This window comes from Theropithecus gelada, chromosome 16 (assembly GCF_003255815.1).
Source record: "Theropithecus gelada isolate Dixy chromosome 16, Tgel_1.0, whole genome shotgun sequence".
NCBI classification, from domain to species: Eukaryota; Metazoa; Chordata; class Mammalia; order Primates; family Cercopithecidae; genus Theropithecus; species Theropithecus gelada.
The window spans coordinates 53,697,487-53,714,096 of NC_037684.1; the positions used below are offsets into that span (position 1 = coordinate 53,697,487).

Here is a 16,610-nt window from a genome sequence, read left to right on the forward strand (position 1 = left end):
CTTCAAAACCTAACATCCTTGACGTTTATATATATATACACACACACACACGTACCCTTCTGAATCCTCCCAGTAGAATACAAAACCACGGGTTAAATTGCTACACTTCAGTTTCACTGGCTGCCTTTCCGTGCTTCAAATACACCAACCTCGTTCCCACCCCTGGACCTTCATGCAAAAGCTGTTCCATTCACCCGCCACGCTCTTTCACTCACCCTTCCTCAGGTGTCTCCAGTATCGCCTCTCCGGCCTTTCCCCTCCACCGGTTTAAAGCCGGCTCCCCACAAATAAATATTCTCCCTCACAGTACCTCGCACAACACCTGGCGCAGCGAGAGCACTGAACCCACACTAGTTCAATTGAGGAGCACGAGGTAAGAACCAAGACCCCCAAGGTCGCCCGTACTTTGTCTGGTAGGGGAAGTTTTCTGCCCAGCAAGATGAAACCCAGCACAAGTTTGCAGCCCTCCCGTGAGTTCAGCCCGCTAGGCTGTGCGGAATTTAAATACACGACACCTGCCCTCAAAACCTTGAGGGCACCCTGAGCTGCCGTCGAGGTGGGGGGCGTCAACGACAGGCGCCCAGTAAGTGCTCCTGAGGCAACCGCCGGGCCATCCAGGACCTGGTGAAACCTTTCGGGGTTCGGTAAAGACGGACGCTGACCGGGCCGAGGAGTGGGACCGGCAGTGCAGGACCACCCTTTTCCAAGCGCAGAGGTGCCGTGCAGAGCGCAGCGCTCGCGGCGGGGACAGCAGAGGCGGGACGGGCGTCACCGGGATCCCGGGTCCTCGCGCGGTCACTCACCTGGCCCCAGCTATCCGCTGAAAACGGCGCGGACGGCCTCTCGGGGTCCGAGCCGATATCGCGCGCGGCGCCACGGGGCAACGTGAAGCCGTGGGGGTGCGTGTGCGTCACGCAGGAGCTCACCCAGCGGCCAGCAGCGTCTGAGGACCCGGGCGGGAAATGCGGCCCGGGAAAGCGCAAGCGTCTCCATGGCAACGAGGGCGGATGGCGCTTGCGCTACTCGCCTCCGGAAGTGACGTGCAGAAGGGTGCCCGGGACGAAACCATGGCCCAGGAGGCGGCGGAATGGCCGCCGGAGGAAACGCTGTCACTGTGGAAACGGTAACGCTGTCGGGCGACGCGCAGGAGGCGAGGGCCGAGGCCACGCGGCCCTTCGCGGGCCCTCCGAGCTCGTAGTCTTCAGGCTGTGGAGTCAGGGCGGCCGCCGCCCGAGCCCCCCAAGCACGGCCCAGCTTCCGGCGCGGCAGGGGCGGGGCCTCAGCAGTTGTAGTCCGCGGGGTGGGCGCGGTTCTCGCTTCCGGTCCGTTTGCCTGGCGTGCGCCTTGCCGGGTCTCCGCCGCCTGGGCTCCTAGGGACTGTGGCTTTGCCGGTGTGTCCCTTGCTTTCCCCTGAAGCGGGAGAAGACCCGGCAGAGACGCTCTGTCCGCTGCAGCCGCGCGGGTGGAGGAGGCAGAGTCGGGGGTGTAGCCCCGACCAAGTTTGACGCTTTTGCTTCTGTCCTCCTAGGGAGCAAGCTCAGCTGAAGGCCCGCGTCGTAGACAGGGACACCGAGGCGTGCCAGCGAGATCCCGCCTTCTCGGGTCTGCGGAGGGTCGGGGGCGTTGACGTGTCCTTCGTGAAAGGGGACAGTGTCCGCGCTTGTGCCTCCCTGGTGGTGCTCAGCTACCCTGAGCTCGAGGTAACCTGGGAGGACGCCGAGCTCGAGGCGGGACCCTCGATGGGCTCGGGCGTGGGATATCCGGGGCAGAGAACAGTGCTAGCCTAGAACCCGGCTTCTCGTTTTGTAGGATGTTATTAATAGTCTGGGGAGTTGGCCGGGCTCGGTGGCTCACGCCTGTAATCCCAGCACTTTGGGAGGCCGAGACGGGCGAATCACCTGAGGTCGGGAGTTCGAGAGCAGCCTGACCAACATGGAGAAACCGCGTCTCTACTAAAAATACAAAATTAGCCGGGCGTGGTGGCGCATGCCTGTAATCCCAGCTACTCGGGAGGCTGAGGCGGGAGAATCGCTTGAACCAGGGAGGCGAAGGTTGTGGTGACCCGAGATCACGCCATTGCACTCCAGCCTGGGCAGCAAGAGCGAAACTCCATCTCAATTAAAAAAAAAAAAAAAATAGTCTGGGGAGTTTGGGAAGGGAAAAAAAGGCAAAAATTAAAGGAATTCTGTGACTGTTAAGAATCAGCTCATGAGCTTTATCTCCAAGTCTGATTGTTATCTTGGGTTCCTCATCTCAGTGACCTGGACACCATACCCTCAGTTGCTCAAGCTGGAGATGTGTGTCCTGCTGGGCCCCTCCCTTCATCTCACGTCCAGTTGCACACTAGCTCCCTTTTTTCCTGCCTCTTAAATGGCGCTGGAATCTATCCCCTTGTCTGTTTCTCCTCTGCTTCTTCCCTGGCTGTGCCACCGTCACTCCCATGGGTTCCTGAGCAGCATTTTCATGGGTGCCCTGGCTCAAGTGTTCCTCCTCAGTGGTTTCTTTTCCATACTGCCAGCAGACCGATTTTCCCAAAAAACAAGTATTTTCCTCAAAAGCAACAAGTCCTGTCCTCCCCTCCCTTTCCCTTTCCTTTTCCCTTTCTCTTCCCCTTCCCCTTCTCTGTGTCCCAGGCTAAAGTGCAGTGGCATAATCTTGGTTCACTGCCAAGATCTAATCTCAGCCTCCTGGACTCACGTGATCCTCCCACCTGAGCCTGAGTAGCTAGGACCACAGGTGTGAGCCAACACACCCGGCTTATTTTTTCAGTTTTTGTAGAGACAGGGTCTCACTATGTTGTCCAGGGTGGTCTTCAGCTTCTGGGCTCAAGGGATCCTCCCACCTTCGCCTCCCCAAGTGCTGAGATTACAGGTGCGAACCACCACACCCAGCCCACAAGTCCTCTTAGAACATCAAAGTGCCATTCTCATGACCTCATGGTGAATGAAGTTCACTCTCATTGACTATGACTTCAAGGCCCGTTATGACCTGTCACCTGCGTGATTTAATGTGATGCTAGAGGCTCAGCCCTCACCACCATTCTCAGTTCTTCGCACCCCCTACAGCCCACTTTGAATCCTTCACACGTGTGCCACGCTGGGTTTGGCGGCCTGACCTTTGCAGTAATGTTTCCTCTCCTGGAAGGGTTTCCATCTGGCTAACTCCTACTCATCTCTTCGGGCTCAGTTTAGACATGACTTCCTCCATTAAGCTCACTCTCATCCCACAAGACCAGGAGTTGTCCCTCAGCACCATGTCTTAGTCTGTCTGGGCTACTGTAATAGAATACCTTAGACTAGGTGGCTTACCCACCGCAGGAATTTATTTCCCATCGTTCTGGAGGCTGGAGGCTGGAGATCAGGGTGCCAGCGCAATCGGATTGTGGTGACAGCGCTCTTCCAGGTTGCACAGGGCCAGCTTCTTAACCACGTTCTCACCTGGTGATCCACTCACCTCCCTAGAGGCCCCACCTCGTAATACCGTAACCTGTGGGTTATAATTTCAACATATGAATTTGGGGAGGACACCAACACTTAGACTATAGCAACCCTGTGCTTCCTCTTGTCTTGCTGGAATGGAACTGCCCTGTCTTCCCTACTGGAATATAAACTCCGTGATGGTAGAAACCATGTTGCTTTGCCCACCGTGGGTAGCATGCAGAAGATGCTGGACTCTTCCTTCAATAGATATGTGTGTGAATGGACAGTGGGCTCATGATTCACAGAAGAGTCAACAGCTCCGAAGCCTCCTGGCGCCACTCGCCTTGCTCCTCTGCGGCTCCCGAAGATGACAAACGTCTTCCTGCTTCCATGGCTTTGTGCTTTACTTGGGAGGCCCTTTTCAGTCCAAACTAAGCAAAAATGTACTGAGTGCCTCCTGTGTGCTAAGATTGGGATGTTCAGCAATCCCTACCGTAAGGGGACCCCTGGCCATTTTGTAGGCTAGCATTGGGAGTGGGGGCACAGTCTTAGGGTCCTGACTGCTCATGCTCACACCCAGCTCTGCCACTCCCCACTTTGCCCTCTAGGCCTCTGTCTCCTTTTTTCTGACTTAAGGATGATAGTGGTATTAATATCCAGCCCACAGAATTGTGATGAGCCGTACATGAAATGCATGGAAAGCAATTAACACAGCATTCCCTTCCCCTTCCAACTTTCCCTGGCTGTGAATTAATCACCCTTTTATCTGCATCCTGAGCCTCTTTTTAATGCCCATGCTGTCGTAGCACTTCTCACATTGTATTCAAGTTAGTCGTTTATGATTCCGTTTTTCCCAGTGACTGTAGGTTCTCAAGGATAGGGCTGTACCATACTTCTTTTATAACCCCAGCACCAAGCAAAGCACCTGCTACTTCGTCGGTATTCATTGTTCCGGCTATGAAAGCTTAGACTAGGAAGGGATCTTGGAACAGTCTGGTCCACTGGTTCCTGAATGCCCGACCGTGGACCCGCAGAAGCAGAATCACCCGGAAGTGTGTTGAGAAACAGATTCCACAGGCACATCCACAAAGACAGAAAGTGGATCCCTGGGCCTTGAACTTGGGGTAGGATAGATGGGAAGTGACTGCTGATGGGTGTGAGGTTTATTTAGGGGTTAAGGAAGATGTTCTAAAGTTTTGATTATAGTGATACTGCACAACTCTGTAAATACCAAAACCATTGCATTGTATGTTTTAAACAAGTGAACTTTACGGTATGTCAATTGTATCTCAGTAAAGCTGTTAGAGAAAAAAAAAAAACAGGCCGAGTGCGGTCACTCAGGCCTGTAATCCCAGCACTTTGGGAGACTGAGGCAGGCGGATCACAAGGTCAGGAGATCGAGACCATCCTGGTTAACATGGTGAAACCCCGTCTCTACTAAAAATACAAACAAATTAGCCAGGCGTGGTGGCGGGTACCTGTAGTCCCAACCACTCGGGAGGCTGAGGCAGGAGAATGGCGTGAACCCGGGAGGCGGAGCTTGCAGTGAGCCGAGATTGTGCCACTGCACTCCGGCCAGAGTGACAGAGGAAGACTCCGTAAAAAAAAAAAAAAAAAAAACCAGATTCCAGAGCCCTACCCCACTTACTGGGGGAAAAACTCTCCCAGAGTATGGCCTGGGAATCTGCTTTTTAAAATAAGCTTTCCTGTGATTCTCAAGCAGAGCTGGGTTGGAGAACCACTGGCCTGCTTTTCCCACCATGAAGAACACTGTCCTTAGCATCCCTGACAAACGATGGTGGAGCCTGTTCTGTGCCAGACTCTGAGCCATGACTGGTGTGTGCTGCTCCACAGGCCTCCCGGCGGAGCCTGTTCCATGCCAGACGCTGAGTGATAGCTAGTGTGTGCTGCTCCGCAGGCTCTGCAGGGAGCTGACCCCTGCTTCTCTGTGACTCCCGTCGATCAGTTCTGCCTTCAGGTAGCAAAACAGAATGGATCTTCCCTGCCTTCTGCTTGTCAGCCCTTCCGCTGCTGGAAACAGCTGCGTGCTCCTTGACCACATGGTCCCAAGAGGCTGTGATGACGTCCAGCTTCTTCACTGGCCAGTGGCCCTCTGGTCATGCCCTTCGTTCACAGGGTCCATCTTTCCGTCTGGCACTCAGAATCAAATGCAGGAACTCGGATGTGGTCTACCCAAGTCCCTAGACCTTCCACTCACCCACGCCATTTCCATTGGTGCAGCTGGAAACACTGGTAACTTTTGAGGGGCACCAGGTCACTGGCTTATGTTGAGATTGCTGGTCATCCAGACCTGCCCCCCACACTAATCATACAGTGATTTTTCTTTTCCCAGATTTTTAACTTGAAAATGTACATACATCCCCAAAAACTGAAAAAGGATGCATCGGACAGCTGTATTCCTTCTACTTACGTGCAGCTGTTGCTGCTCTGGAATATTCTGTCTCGCACGTGTGCATGCTGTGTGTGTGTGTACCATACATCCCCGCGATTGTGACAGCTCAGCTCAGAAGACATCAGCAGGCCTGTCCTGAGAATGACATTCTCCTCCACAGCCGCAGTGTCATTAGCGTACTGATTACAAATCATAGTCACCTCATAATGTCACCCGAATTATAGCATTATGAGAGAGATTGAGACATAAGCAGCCCCCGCCTGCTGTGGGAACTCAGGCCACACTTTAATTCCACGTGTCACTGTGCAAAGTGACTTTGCTCTGTGGGGATGTCAGTGATCCAGCCAGATTCTGTTAGCAGAATGGACCCTCCCCACTTTGGGTCATGGGCAGATTTGATCAGTTTCCCCACTGAGTCGTTGATAAAGATGTCGAGAGAACGAGCCCCAGCCCTCGGTGCTAATACAGAGCACTCCGTTTTCTTTGATGTGTTTAATTATTGATCCAGCCACAAGTGAGGAGTGGAAGTTGTGATTTGAAAGCTGTCACCAAGAGATTTAGGGGATTCAGGAACAAAATTGCAGGAAGGTGGACAGGTCTGGAGAATGTGATATAGTGGGAAACGCGTCCCCACATTAAGGCTAGTGTGACTAAGGAAAACACAAGGTTAGGAGACTCAGGCCTGCCATGTTGTGCTCTAAACTACAGCCTCTGCCTCCTGGGTTCCAGCAATTCTCCTGCCTCAGCCTCCCGAGTAGCTGGGATTACAGGCATGTGCCACCGCACCCGACTAATTCTGTATTTTTAGTAGACATGGGGTTTCTCCATGTTGGTCAGGCAGGTCTGGAACTCCCAACCTCAGATGATCCATCTGCCTCGGCCTCCCAAAGTGCGAGGATTACAGGTGTGAGCCACCACTCTTGGCCAACGCTGTGTCTTCTTTAAGCCTCCAACAACCCATGGAGGGGTGGGGCGGGGTGTCCGCTTCAATACACAAAGGAGGAGGCACCAGGAAAGCAAGGGGCAGGCAGAGGTGATGCAGCCAGCAACCATAGCCTTGCTTCTGATGGAGACTAGGTCCCGGGGGGCTCCTAAGGACCAGATCCCAGGGAATCCTCCTGCAGACCAGGTCCCAGAGGCTCCTTGTATGGGCCAGATCCCGGGGAATCCTCCTACAGACCAGGTCCAGGGGTGGAGAGGCTCCTCCTATGGACCAGGTCTCGGGAAGGGATTTCTCATATGGACCAGGTCCCAGGGGGCTCCTCCTATGGACCAGGTCCCAGGGGGCTGCTCATATGGACCAGGGAATCTTCCTACAGACCATGTCCCAGGGCTCCTACTGTAACACACCAGGTCTGGGAGTTGGGGCTCCTCATACGGACCAAGTCCTGGGGGTGGGAGGGGCTCCTCCAGTTGACCAGGTCCAGGATGGGGGGTTCTCATATGGACCAGGTCCCAGGAGGCTGCTGCTACGGACCAGGTCACAGGGGGTACTGCCCACCACCAATTTGCAGGGTACGTCGTCTAGTTCCTTATGCCAAACCCATTGTCTTGTAGGTGAGGCAGGGAAGGGGAGCCATGAGGGTGAGGTAAGGGAGAGGGAAGGATGAAGAGCAGGGTGGCGGGGGTGCAGCATGGAGGGAGTGGCGGTGGGGCAGGTGGCCAAGGGCTGTGCTGCCCACTGAGCTGCGTGCCTGGTGGCAGGTGGTGTACGAGGAGAGCCGCATGGTCAGCCTCACAGCCCCCTATGTGTCGGGCTTCCTGGCCTTCCGAGAGGTGCCCTTCTTGCTGGAGCTGGTGCAGCAGCTGCGGGAGAAGGAGCCGGGCCTCATGCCCCAGGCAGGTGTCTCATCCCTAGGACAAGAGAAAGATCCCTCCTTTCCCCGGGGGCAGGGAAGGCGGTTGCAGGTCGCCACCGCCGCAGTGGCCGGGAGAGACTCGTGAGCTTCCTGGAAGAGAGGAATGAGGGTTTCTAAAAAGCTGGACCCCAGAGACAGTGCCCCCTTCTTGCCTCGGGGATGGCCCTGTCCTGAGGGCCGAGGGCCAGCTCAGCTGACTGTGACTCTCCCCATGGCTCCATAGGTCCTTCTTGTGGATGGAAACGGGGTGCTCCACCACCGAGGTAATCCTGCTCTCGGAGGTCCTGGGAGGGCACTGTGGGGAAGAGATGGGGGAGAGGGCGCCTCTGTCACCCCCCACACAAAACGCCGGCCCCTCGGCCTCTGCGGCCAGCCCCTCCAGCTGCTCCCTTCTGGCCACAACAGGGACTCACAGTGTGCTCTGCCCCCCTCCTCCAACCCTGCCAGAAAAGGACTGTCTTTGCTTCACCCCTCACCTCTTTCCTGCCCGCCCCTGCCTTCCCTACAGTGCCCTGCGCTGGCTCATCTCCAGGTGCTACTATCCAGTTCTGACCTGATCACCAAAAGATGTCCCAGGGCCCGGGCTCAGAGTGGCCTTCCCTGCCAGCCACCCTCCCTGCCAGCCACCCACACTGCATGGCCCGTCAGACCCTTATCCACAACTAGACAGGTGCACCCAGGCCCCCACTGATGCCGGGAACCTTGGCCTAGGGAGCACGACTGACGGAGATGGGCCCTTTTTTTTCTTTTTGAGACAGAGTCTCACTCTGTCGCCCAGGCTGGAGCGTGGTGGCACTTGCAGTGATCTCGGCTCACTGCAAGCTCCGCCTCCCAGGTTCATGCCGTTCTCCTGCCTCAGCCTCCCAGTAACTGGGACTACAGGTGCCGCCACCATGCCCAGCTAATTTTTTGTGTGTTTTTAGGAGAGACGGGGTTTCACGTGTTAGCCAGGATGGTCTCGATCTCCTGACCTCGTGATCCGCCTGCCTCAGCCTCCCAAAGTGCTGGGACTACAGGTGTGAGTCACCGCGCCCAGCCAAGGGAGATGGGCTCTTTTACCCCCACATACAGAGCTGAAGGCGGCACAGCAGCACCCAGAGAGGGCCCAGGAGGAGTGACGTTGGACCTTCCTGGCCAGCAAGTGTAACTGGGCCCGGGCTGCTGCCCTCACACACGGGTGCAGAGCCAAAGGGTGGTCATGTGCCGACCCACATGCTAGTGCCAGTGCTGGCAGGCCACCGTCGAGGGAAGAGGAGGCTGGGAGGTTCAGGAAATGACCGGAGAGCTCGTGCCAGTGCTGGCAGGCCACCATCGAGGGAAGAGGAGGCTGGGAGGCACAGGAAATGACCGGAGAGCTCGTGCCAGCGCTGGCAGGCCACTGTGGAGGGAAGAGGAGGCCGGGAGGTTCAGGAAATGACTGGAGAGCTGGGCTGCAGTATCCCAGCATGCCAGTGAGGTGCTGGCACCGGCACTGACCGTGACAGAGGGAAGGAGGCTTCCTCCCTGGCCTCGCACCCAGGAAATCGGGCACAGGGGGCCTTGGCCCAGGTCAGCTTGGGACTTAGGTCTGGTTTCCCCAGCCCTCTGCCCGTCCACAGACCTCTGCTCACTTAGGGAAGCTTTTGGTGAGACTCTGGCTTGTCCTGAATCCCTGTGCCAGGCCCCAGCCCCACCTCCCCAACCCCACCCTCCTTTCTCCCTGGCAGGTTTTGGGGTGGCCTGCCACCTTGGCGTCCTCACAGACCTGCCTTGCGTTGGGGTGGCCAAGAAACTCCTGCAGGTGGATGGGCTGGAGAACAACGCCCTGCACAGGGAGAAGGTGAGGAGGAGCCTGCTGCAGGCCGTGCCGGGCAGCTCAGTGGCGGGGCTGCAGTGGCCCTGGGCACGAGGACGCTTCTGGACCAGCCCTTGCCTGCGGACGCTGCCCTCCTCGTCCCTGGCTTGTGGCCTGGAATAAGGAAGACCTGCTTTCCTCCGGGCGCTGCCGTGCCCGTCTCAGCCGAGGGCGCGCTCTGTCCTCCGGGCGCTGCCGTGCCCGTCTCAGCCGAGGGCGCACTCAGCTCCTCTTCTGCCTCTTGGGTGTGCCTGCCTCTCTGGTCCCCTCGCCTCTGAGCCACCGTGGCACACCAAGTAGGGCTGAGTCCCCCAGTTACTGGGGACAGGATGGGCTTCCAGGCTGTCCCGGGTGCACTTGGTGCCTTTCCCACCCCACCTCGCCCCAGACCCCGTCTCCTCCCCTGCGTGCTCAGGTACACCAGCCTCCAGGCCCCCCTCCCACCAAGGCCTGCCTGGAGCTGCCACCCACACTCTTCCTACCCCACCTTCCCCTGCACCGTCCTCCTCTGGGACCCCATGTTGGCACTGGGAGTGAGACACTCTCCTCTGGGACCCCATGTTGGCACGGGGAGTGAGACACTCGCAGTGGAGGTAGCTGGTGACACCCCCAGCTGTTTGACTGGATGGCAGATGCTGAACAGAGACTGCATCTCTCATTCCTCCCAGCTCTCAGGTGCCTGCATGGAGCAGTTGCTTAATAAAAATCTGTTGAGTTGATGGGGACCTTAGACCCACTCAGTGAGCCAGTCCACTGCCTCCGGAAATACCAGCCTGTTGAGCTGAGTCAGATGTGCCCAAAGCAGGAGACAAGCCACAGGAAGGAAGCGGGCTCAGCACCGGTCACTGGGCAGCGGTGGTACCTGTGTGGCTGCCAGCCTGGCACAGTGGCCCTGGGCAGATTGCTGCCCTTGTTCTAAGCCGCGTCATCAGGTTTGGACAGGGTCTTTTGGGCAGCACTCTCAGCTTGGGCGAGACCACGTCACCGCCTGCACGCTCAGTGGCATCTCAGGTGGTGCAGCTTTGCCTGGGCCGCAGCTCACCTCCAATATCAGTCCCCTTCCCTGTCCTGGCCCAGTGACTGGGTTTTTTAAATAAAGAGACTTGGGCCTGTCACGGTGGCTCACACCTGTAATCCCAGCACTTTGGGAGGCCGAGGTGGGTGGATCACGAGATCAGGAGATCGAGACCATCCTGTCTAACACGGTGGAACCCCGTCTCTACTAAAAATACAAAAAAATTAGCCGGGCGTGGTGATGGGCTCCTGTAGTCCCAGCTACTCGGGAGGCTGAGGCAGGAGAATTGCTTGAACCCGGGAGGCAGAGCTTGCAGTGAGCGAGGATCGCGCCACTGCACTCCAGCCTGGCAACAGTGCGAGACTTCGTCTCAAAAAATAAAATAAAGAGACTTGCCTTCAGCCCGTCATCAAGAAAAGAGGATTTTTTTCCCCATTTTTTTTTTCTCCCTTTTTCCAGATCCGACTCCTGCAGACTCGAGGAGACTCGTTCCCTCTGCTGGGAGACTCTGGGACTGTCCTGGGAATGGTGAGTGGCCAGGACCCTGAGCCCCTCCAAAGCCCCGGGGTAGGGGATCGTTTGCAGGCAGACACAGGTGCATGCAGACACGCGTGCCCTCACACTTACCCACATCAACCCCCCGCCTGCCCGTCCGTCCATCCTCCTGCCTCTGACTGAGCCCGGGGTGTGATATCTGTGTTTATTTCCTCCAGCTGTGCTGAGGGAGCCCACCCTGCCCCAGGGACAAGCAGTAGGAAGGTGCCCTGAGGATGGGCAGGCCCTGGCCCTGAGAGCACTGCCCCCTTCACCTTCCCTCCTGCCCCCAGGACATTTTGTCAGAGCTCCAACCGCTGAGGCTGTCCTGACCCTGGTCCCAGTGGCCCAGCCCACAGGACAGCCCTCACCTTCCTTGTCACAGGCCCTGAGGAGCCACGATCGCAGCACCAGGCCCCTCTACATCTCCGTGGGCCACAAGATGAGCCTGGAGGCAGCTGTGCGCCTGACTTGCTGCTGCTGCAGATTCCGGATCCCAGAGCCCGTGCGCCAGGTAGGTGGGCCGGGGATGCGGCGAGGCAGCACAGGCGCCTCTGCTTCCTACCACCTGCTGTTCAGGGCTCGCCAGCAGCTCAGCTGGGGTCAGAGTGCAGTGACGTGAGGACAGGGGTTCCTGGGCCAAGGACAGGTCACAGACACCTTGCTGGAGAGCTTGGTTGGCCTGCGCCGGGCCCTGCAGTCAGAACAGTAGACCGGAGGGTGCAGGGCTCCCAAGAGTTCATCCCCAGGCCCTGTGCCCCATGCGCTCAGCCTCCCAGCCTCTCTGAGCCTCCTGCACCCAGATACAGGCCAGCTTGGAGAATCAGTGATGTTAGCTCCGGTGGTGAGGTGTCCTGCCAATTCCCAGCCAGCCCCTCAGGTCCCAGAGGGAGCAGCTGAACTTGAGCCGGGAGGCTTCTGCAGGAAAGCTGTGCAGGCCCCAGAGATGCTGGTCTGGGGCCTCGGGTATGCCCGCACCAGAACCCAGCACCAGAACTGCTGTTCAGTCCCCCGGGAAGGGTGAGAACTCTGCTGAAACGGTCAGCTCAGCTGAGAAAGGACTCAGCCTGCGGGCCAGGGGAGAGACAGCTGGCACGAGATGCCCACAGCCAGCCTCGATAGGACCAGGGGACCACAAGACATGGGTGGATCCTGTCCCAGAGAAGCCCACAGAGTGAGGGTTCAAGAAAAGTCAGTCTTAGAAGAGACCTGCTAGGGGAAGGGCCGCCCTGGGCAGGAAGGAGTTTGATGTGCTCAAGAAACGGGGGGCCCGGAGGGTGGCTCATGCCTGTAACCCCAACACTTTGGGAGACAGAGGTGGGAGGCTCACTTGAGCCCAGGAGTTTGAGGGCACCCTAGGCCACATAGTGAGACCCCGTCTCTACAAAAAAAATGTAAAAACAAATTAACCAAGTGTGGTGGTACACGCCTGTGGTCTCTGCTACTCAGGAGGCTGAGGCGGGAGGGATCACCTGAGCCCAGGAGGTCGAGGCTGCAGTGTGCCCTGATTGGGCCACTGCACTCCAGCCTGGGTGACAGAGCAAGACCTTATCTCAAAAAAACTTTCCAAAAAAACACAAAGAAACAGCAGGAAGGTGTGGCTGGAGCCAGGGCAGTGAAGTACAGAGTGGGTGGGAGCCCGTGAGCATCTTGGGGTTCTCCAGGGTGTCAGACGTCACCCACAGGGACTTGGATGGCTGAGTTGGCAGCGGGATGCCCGCAGGTTGGCCTTTTTAGGTGGCCGCTGTGCCTGCTGTGGAGGCTGTGGGGTGGAGGTAGGGACGCAGGTCTGCACAAGCCGCGCCGCTTCCAGCAGCCCAGCTCTGGAGCCTCCTTGGTGTCTGCCGCTTCCCCATCTTACCCCACTGCTTGCCCCGCAGCCTGTGCTGGGGCAGCAGCAGCACCAGTGGAAAACCCCCAGGCCACCACCATGGGGCCGGTGCCTTCCGGCTGCTGGCGCGCAGTGTGGCCTCCAGGGGGCAGCAGCAGCCCGCATACCACAATGGCCGTCGCCCTGGGGAGCTGTGCCTAGTGGTGGCATCTGAGAGCGGGCTCCGCAGCCTTGCAGGGCTTTGCTCAGGGCACAGGTGTGTGGACTCTCAAGCCCGTGAGCTGTGTGTCCCCAGCGCCCAGGAAAGAGGCCTTTCTTCCTCCATTCCTGCTCAGCCGTGTGGTCTTCCGAGAGAGAACCCAAGAAACTGTCTCCCAGGCCTTCAGCCCCGGGAACTTTAGGTCGTGCTGCTGCAGACAACACAGTTCCTGGAGCTCCTAGACCTTTTTCCACCTCAGCATGCCCCAGAGTGGGACAGTGGCCCGTCCTTGCAAGGGAGGGGACACCTGGCCTGTGAGTACCTTGAGCATCTAGAAACAGAACAAGGATCTGTGCCTAGCACTGGCGAAGAGCCTGCCAAATCCTGGGCCCCCCCTCCAGAGGAAGGAAAGCTGCAGCCAGATGGGATATGCAGCTGTTCCGCACCAGGAGCCCGCAGCTTCTCACTGCTGGGCGTGAGCCGACGGTCGAGTCCTGCAGGGCTGGCTCTGTCTCTGGGTCCGTTTCCTTCCTGAGGTCACTCGCCTCTCAACAGGCTCCCCTCCTGACTCTGTTCCAGAAGGTTCTGGGAGAGCACAGACAGGGTTAGTGTTGGTCTGCTCTCTCCCTGGCTCCTCCCCGAGCCGTCTTGGTGGCCCCATGGTCACAGGCGCTGCTGTGCTCCTGGTTGCCAGGTCCAGGCTCTCCTGCCAGGCCAGGCTGGGCCGCTCCAGGGCAAGGTGAGAGGTGCTGGCCCCGCCTACCGCTGCCCCTCTTCCCTCATGAATAGAAGCAGGAGCAGGCTGGGGGATTAGCCCTTGCTGTCCATGAGTCGTGCAGCCCTGAAGCTAATCTAAGCCCATCTGAGCTGGGATCAGGGGGACTTCCCAGGGCCAGACCCCCCATGCCCTCAAGAGTTCCCACTCAGACCTGAGCCCTGTTCAGGTTGCTAGATCCTGCTAGCAACCTTGCTGTGAGACCCTGCTGGGGTCTGCCGTCATCCCAGCCTGTGGCCCACCGCCCTCTTTTGTCCTGGTGATTCTGGAGGTACAACAGGGGTTACTGCTGATCTCGTCAGGGAGGGGACAGACCAGCTGGGCTCGGAGTCCCCAGAGAAGCAAGTGTTAGCAGGGAAGCCTCGGCTTGCACACAACCTACAGGGAAGCACAGGCTGGAAACCAGTGAAGGCTGAGCAGCTCCAACTGCCACTGGTGGGGAGGAGACCCAGGACCCGCTTGCTCAGCCTGTCCACTCACCAGCTACTCAGGCCCGTCAGGGACTGCCCAGCTCGGTGTGAGAGCTGCCATTGCAGGGCTTTGACCCCAAAGTTCCAGGCAGTCACATGCCGGTCACACAGCTGAAAAGCTGGCTGTGACCTGTGTGTCCTGAATGGGCTTCTATGGGGGATGGAGGCATTGCCACCAGCAGCTCCTGGTGGGAAACTGGTCCACAGGCCAGCTCAGCACCTAGCAGCATGTCTGTCTCCTCCAGGCTGACATCTGCTCCCGAGAGCACATCCGCAAGTCGCTGGGACTCCCCAGGCCACCCACACCGAGGTGAGCACCAGAGGAGGCTGGGGCACTAAAGGGGCATTTCAGACACCTGCATAGGCTGTGTCTGGTGGCTCAGCCTCTGTCTGTTGCAATACTGTGGCTCAGAACAGACAGTGCGGGGCCAGGGCATGCAGGGGCCACAGGAGAGGTCTTCAAAGAGGGAGGAGAGTGGCGTAGGGTGGACTCCTATTCTCATGGGAACTCTCCAGAAACACCACTGCTTCCACCCAAAGTCCTGGGACTATCCTCAGCCTTCCTCAGTCTACTTAGCCTGTGAGGTACCAGGATATGGGTGCTGCAGAAAAGGTGTGGCCTCGGAGTCAGACATGACCCAGCCCTGCATAGCCAGCTGTGGTGTTTGCACTCCTCAAGCCTCAGCTTCCTCATTGTCGAGATATTCTTGTCCCGCTGGTTCTTGTTAGAGTGACAGTGTGCCTGGCACAGTCACAGCTAACAGTGCAAGGCTTTGTCTTAAAACTATTGCAGATGATTTGATCCTGCTAGCAACCTTGCTGTGAGACAGGTACTGTGACCCCACTTTACAGATGAGGAAGCTGGGACGCTGAGTGCTGATAAGGAGTAAAGCCGAATTCAGTCTGGCCACTTCTTCTCCTCTTGCAGTGGGCAGTTTGGATTCCAGGCCCTGCATCTGAGCCTCCAGGCTGAGAGGACACCCCCACTCCCTGGGCAAAGATCGCAGGAGGCCCCAGGCCTGGGATTCACCATGCCCTCACCCACGATTAGTTACTGAAGGGCTGCGGTTCCTCTGTGCTCATTTTCCCTCTAAGCCAGGGACTGTTCCCAGGCCTCCCTAGGCTGCTTTGAGAACTGAAGGAGCAGGTGGCAGGGACCCCCAAGCTCTCCCAGAGTTGGGGACCGGCCAGCTTGAATGCAAGCTCTGTCTGAGCAGCATGCCCTACCCGGCCCAATGCGCTGGGCTGTAGCAGGCCCTGAGTGTCCAGGCCAGCCACAGTTTCCAGACCCCATCTGCGGTGTGAGGGGGTGTCAGGTGGGCGCTAGCGTCTGATGCTGTCCCTTTCTCAATGTCATCACCAGGAGCCCGATGCAGAGGCCAGTGGCATGCCCCAGAGGAGACTCTGGAGAGTCCTCAGGGGAGGGCCGGCCCCCACAGAACCACAGCCCAGGCCCCAGGACAGCCCCAAGGCCAGGCTCCCAGGAGCAGGAGGGCAAGGACTGGCAGTAGGGTGGAACTGGGCGCCATGAAGACACGAAGGCCACTGGCCACCTCGTTCTGGCCTCAGGACACTGACCACCCCTGGGGGTGGTCTAGGGACTTAGGGGAACCTCACCTCAGCCTCAGGTAGAGTACCCAGTCCCCAGAGACAGGCTGACCGCACCGCCCCTGGGGGACGCCGCAGCACAGCCCAGTGCCAGGTGGGGTAGAGGTGACCACAGCCCCTCTTCGCCCCATCATCGGCTGCTCAGCTGTGGTCACGGTGCTCAGAGGACAGATCTCTACGGGGGCAAGTGCCAGACCCTGAGAGTGCACGAGACACTTTCCTGGAGCCCACAAAGGGGAGTCAGACTACAGCCTGCGGGAGCCCTGCAGCCTCTGCTTTGCCCGCCCCTTTCGATAGATAGGACTTGCTTGCTCTTTTTTTTCTTCTCAGGGTTCATTTTTTATTTTTACTTATTTGTTTGTTTGATTATTTATTTCTGTTGATCTCTTTACTGTAAGGTTTACTCGCAGAATCAGGGTTCATTTTTAAGGCAGGTCCCCAGCCCCAGCCATACTGAACCATCTCTGCCCTGGCATGGGAGGGGTCCTAGCTGGGGTAGCTGGGGCCCACTGCCTGCCATGACCCCTGACCCCAGTCCTGGCTATCCTCCAGCCTGCCCCGGGAAGAGGGAGCAGACAGCCTCGTCTCAGCCTAGAGGGGGCTGAGGGTAGGGGCAGCACACAGAGACAGTCTGGGCTGCGGGGTGGGAGGCC

General features: G+C 58.0%; 1 protein-coding gene across 3 annotated transcripts; it reads left to right on the forward strand.

Annotated features, from left to right (window-relative positions):
• The first annotated feature begins 1,044 nt into the window (after positions 1 to 1,044).
• LOC112610405 (endonuclease V) lies at positions 1,045 to 16,303 on the forward strand. 3 transcript variants are annotated; one of them, XM_025363895.1, is made up of 10 exons: positions 1,045 to 1,123; positions 1,529 to 1,700; positions 7,537 to 7,671; positions 7,915 to 7,954; positions 9,398 to 9,510; positions 11,000 to 11,068; positions 11,460 to 11,588; positions 14,595 to 14,659; positions 15,713 to 15,774; positions 15,984 to 16,274. In XM_025363895.1, the coding sequence occupies exons 1-10, from the start codon at positions 1,068 to 1,070 to the stop codon at positions 16,058 to 16,060; spliced, it is 918 nt and encodes a 305-aa protein (XP_025219680.1). In that variant the 5' UTR covers positions 1,045 to 1,067; the 3' UTR covers positions 16,061 to 16,274. The 3 variants fall into 3 exon arrangements, with proteins under 3 accessions (XP_025219680.1, XP_025219678.1, XP_025219681.1); XM_025363893.1 differs by having other exon boundaries at positions 15,713 to 16,303; XM_025363896.1 differs by lacking the exon at positions 7,537 to 7,671 and having other exon boundaries at positions 15,713 to 16,303.
• The last annotated feature ends 307 nt before the right edge of the window (positions 16,304 to 16,610 follow it).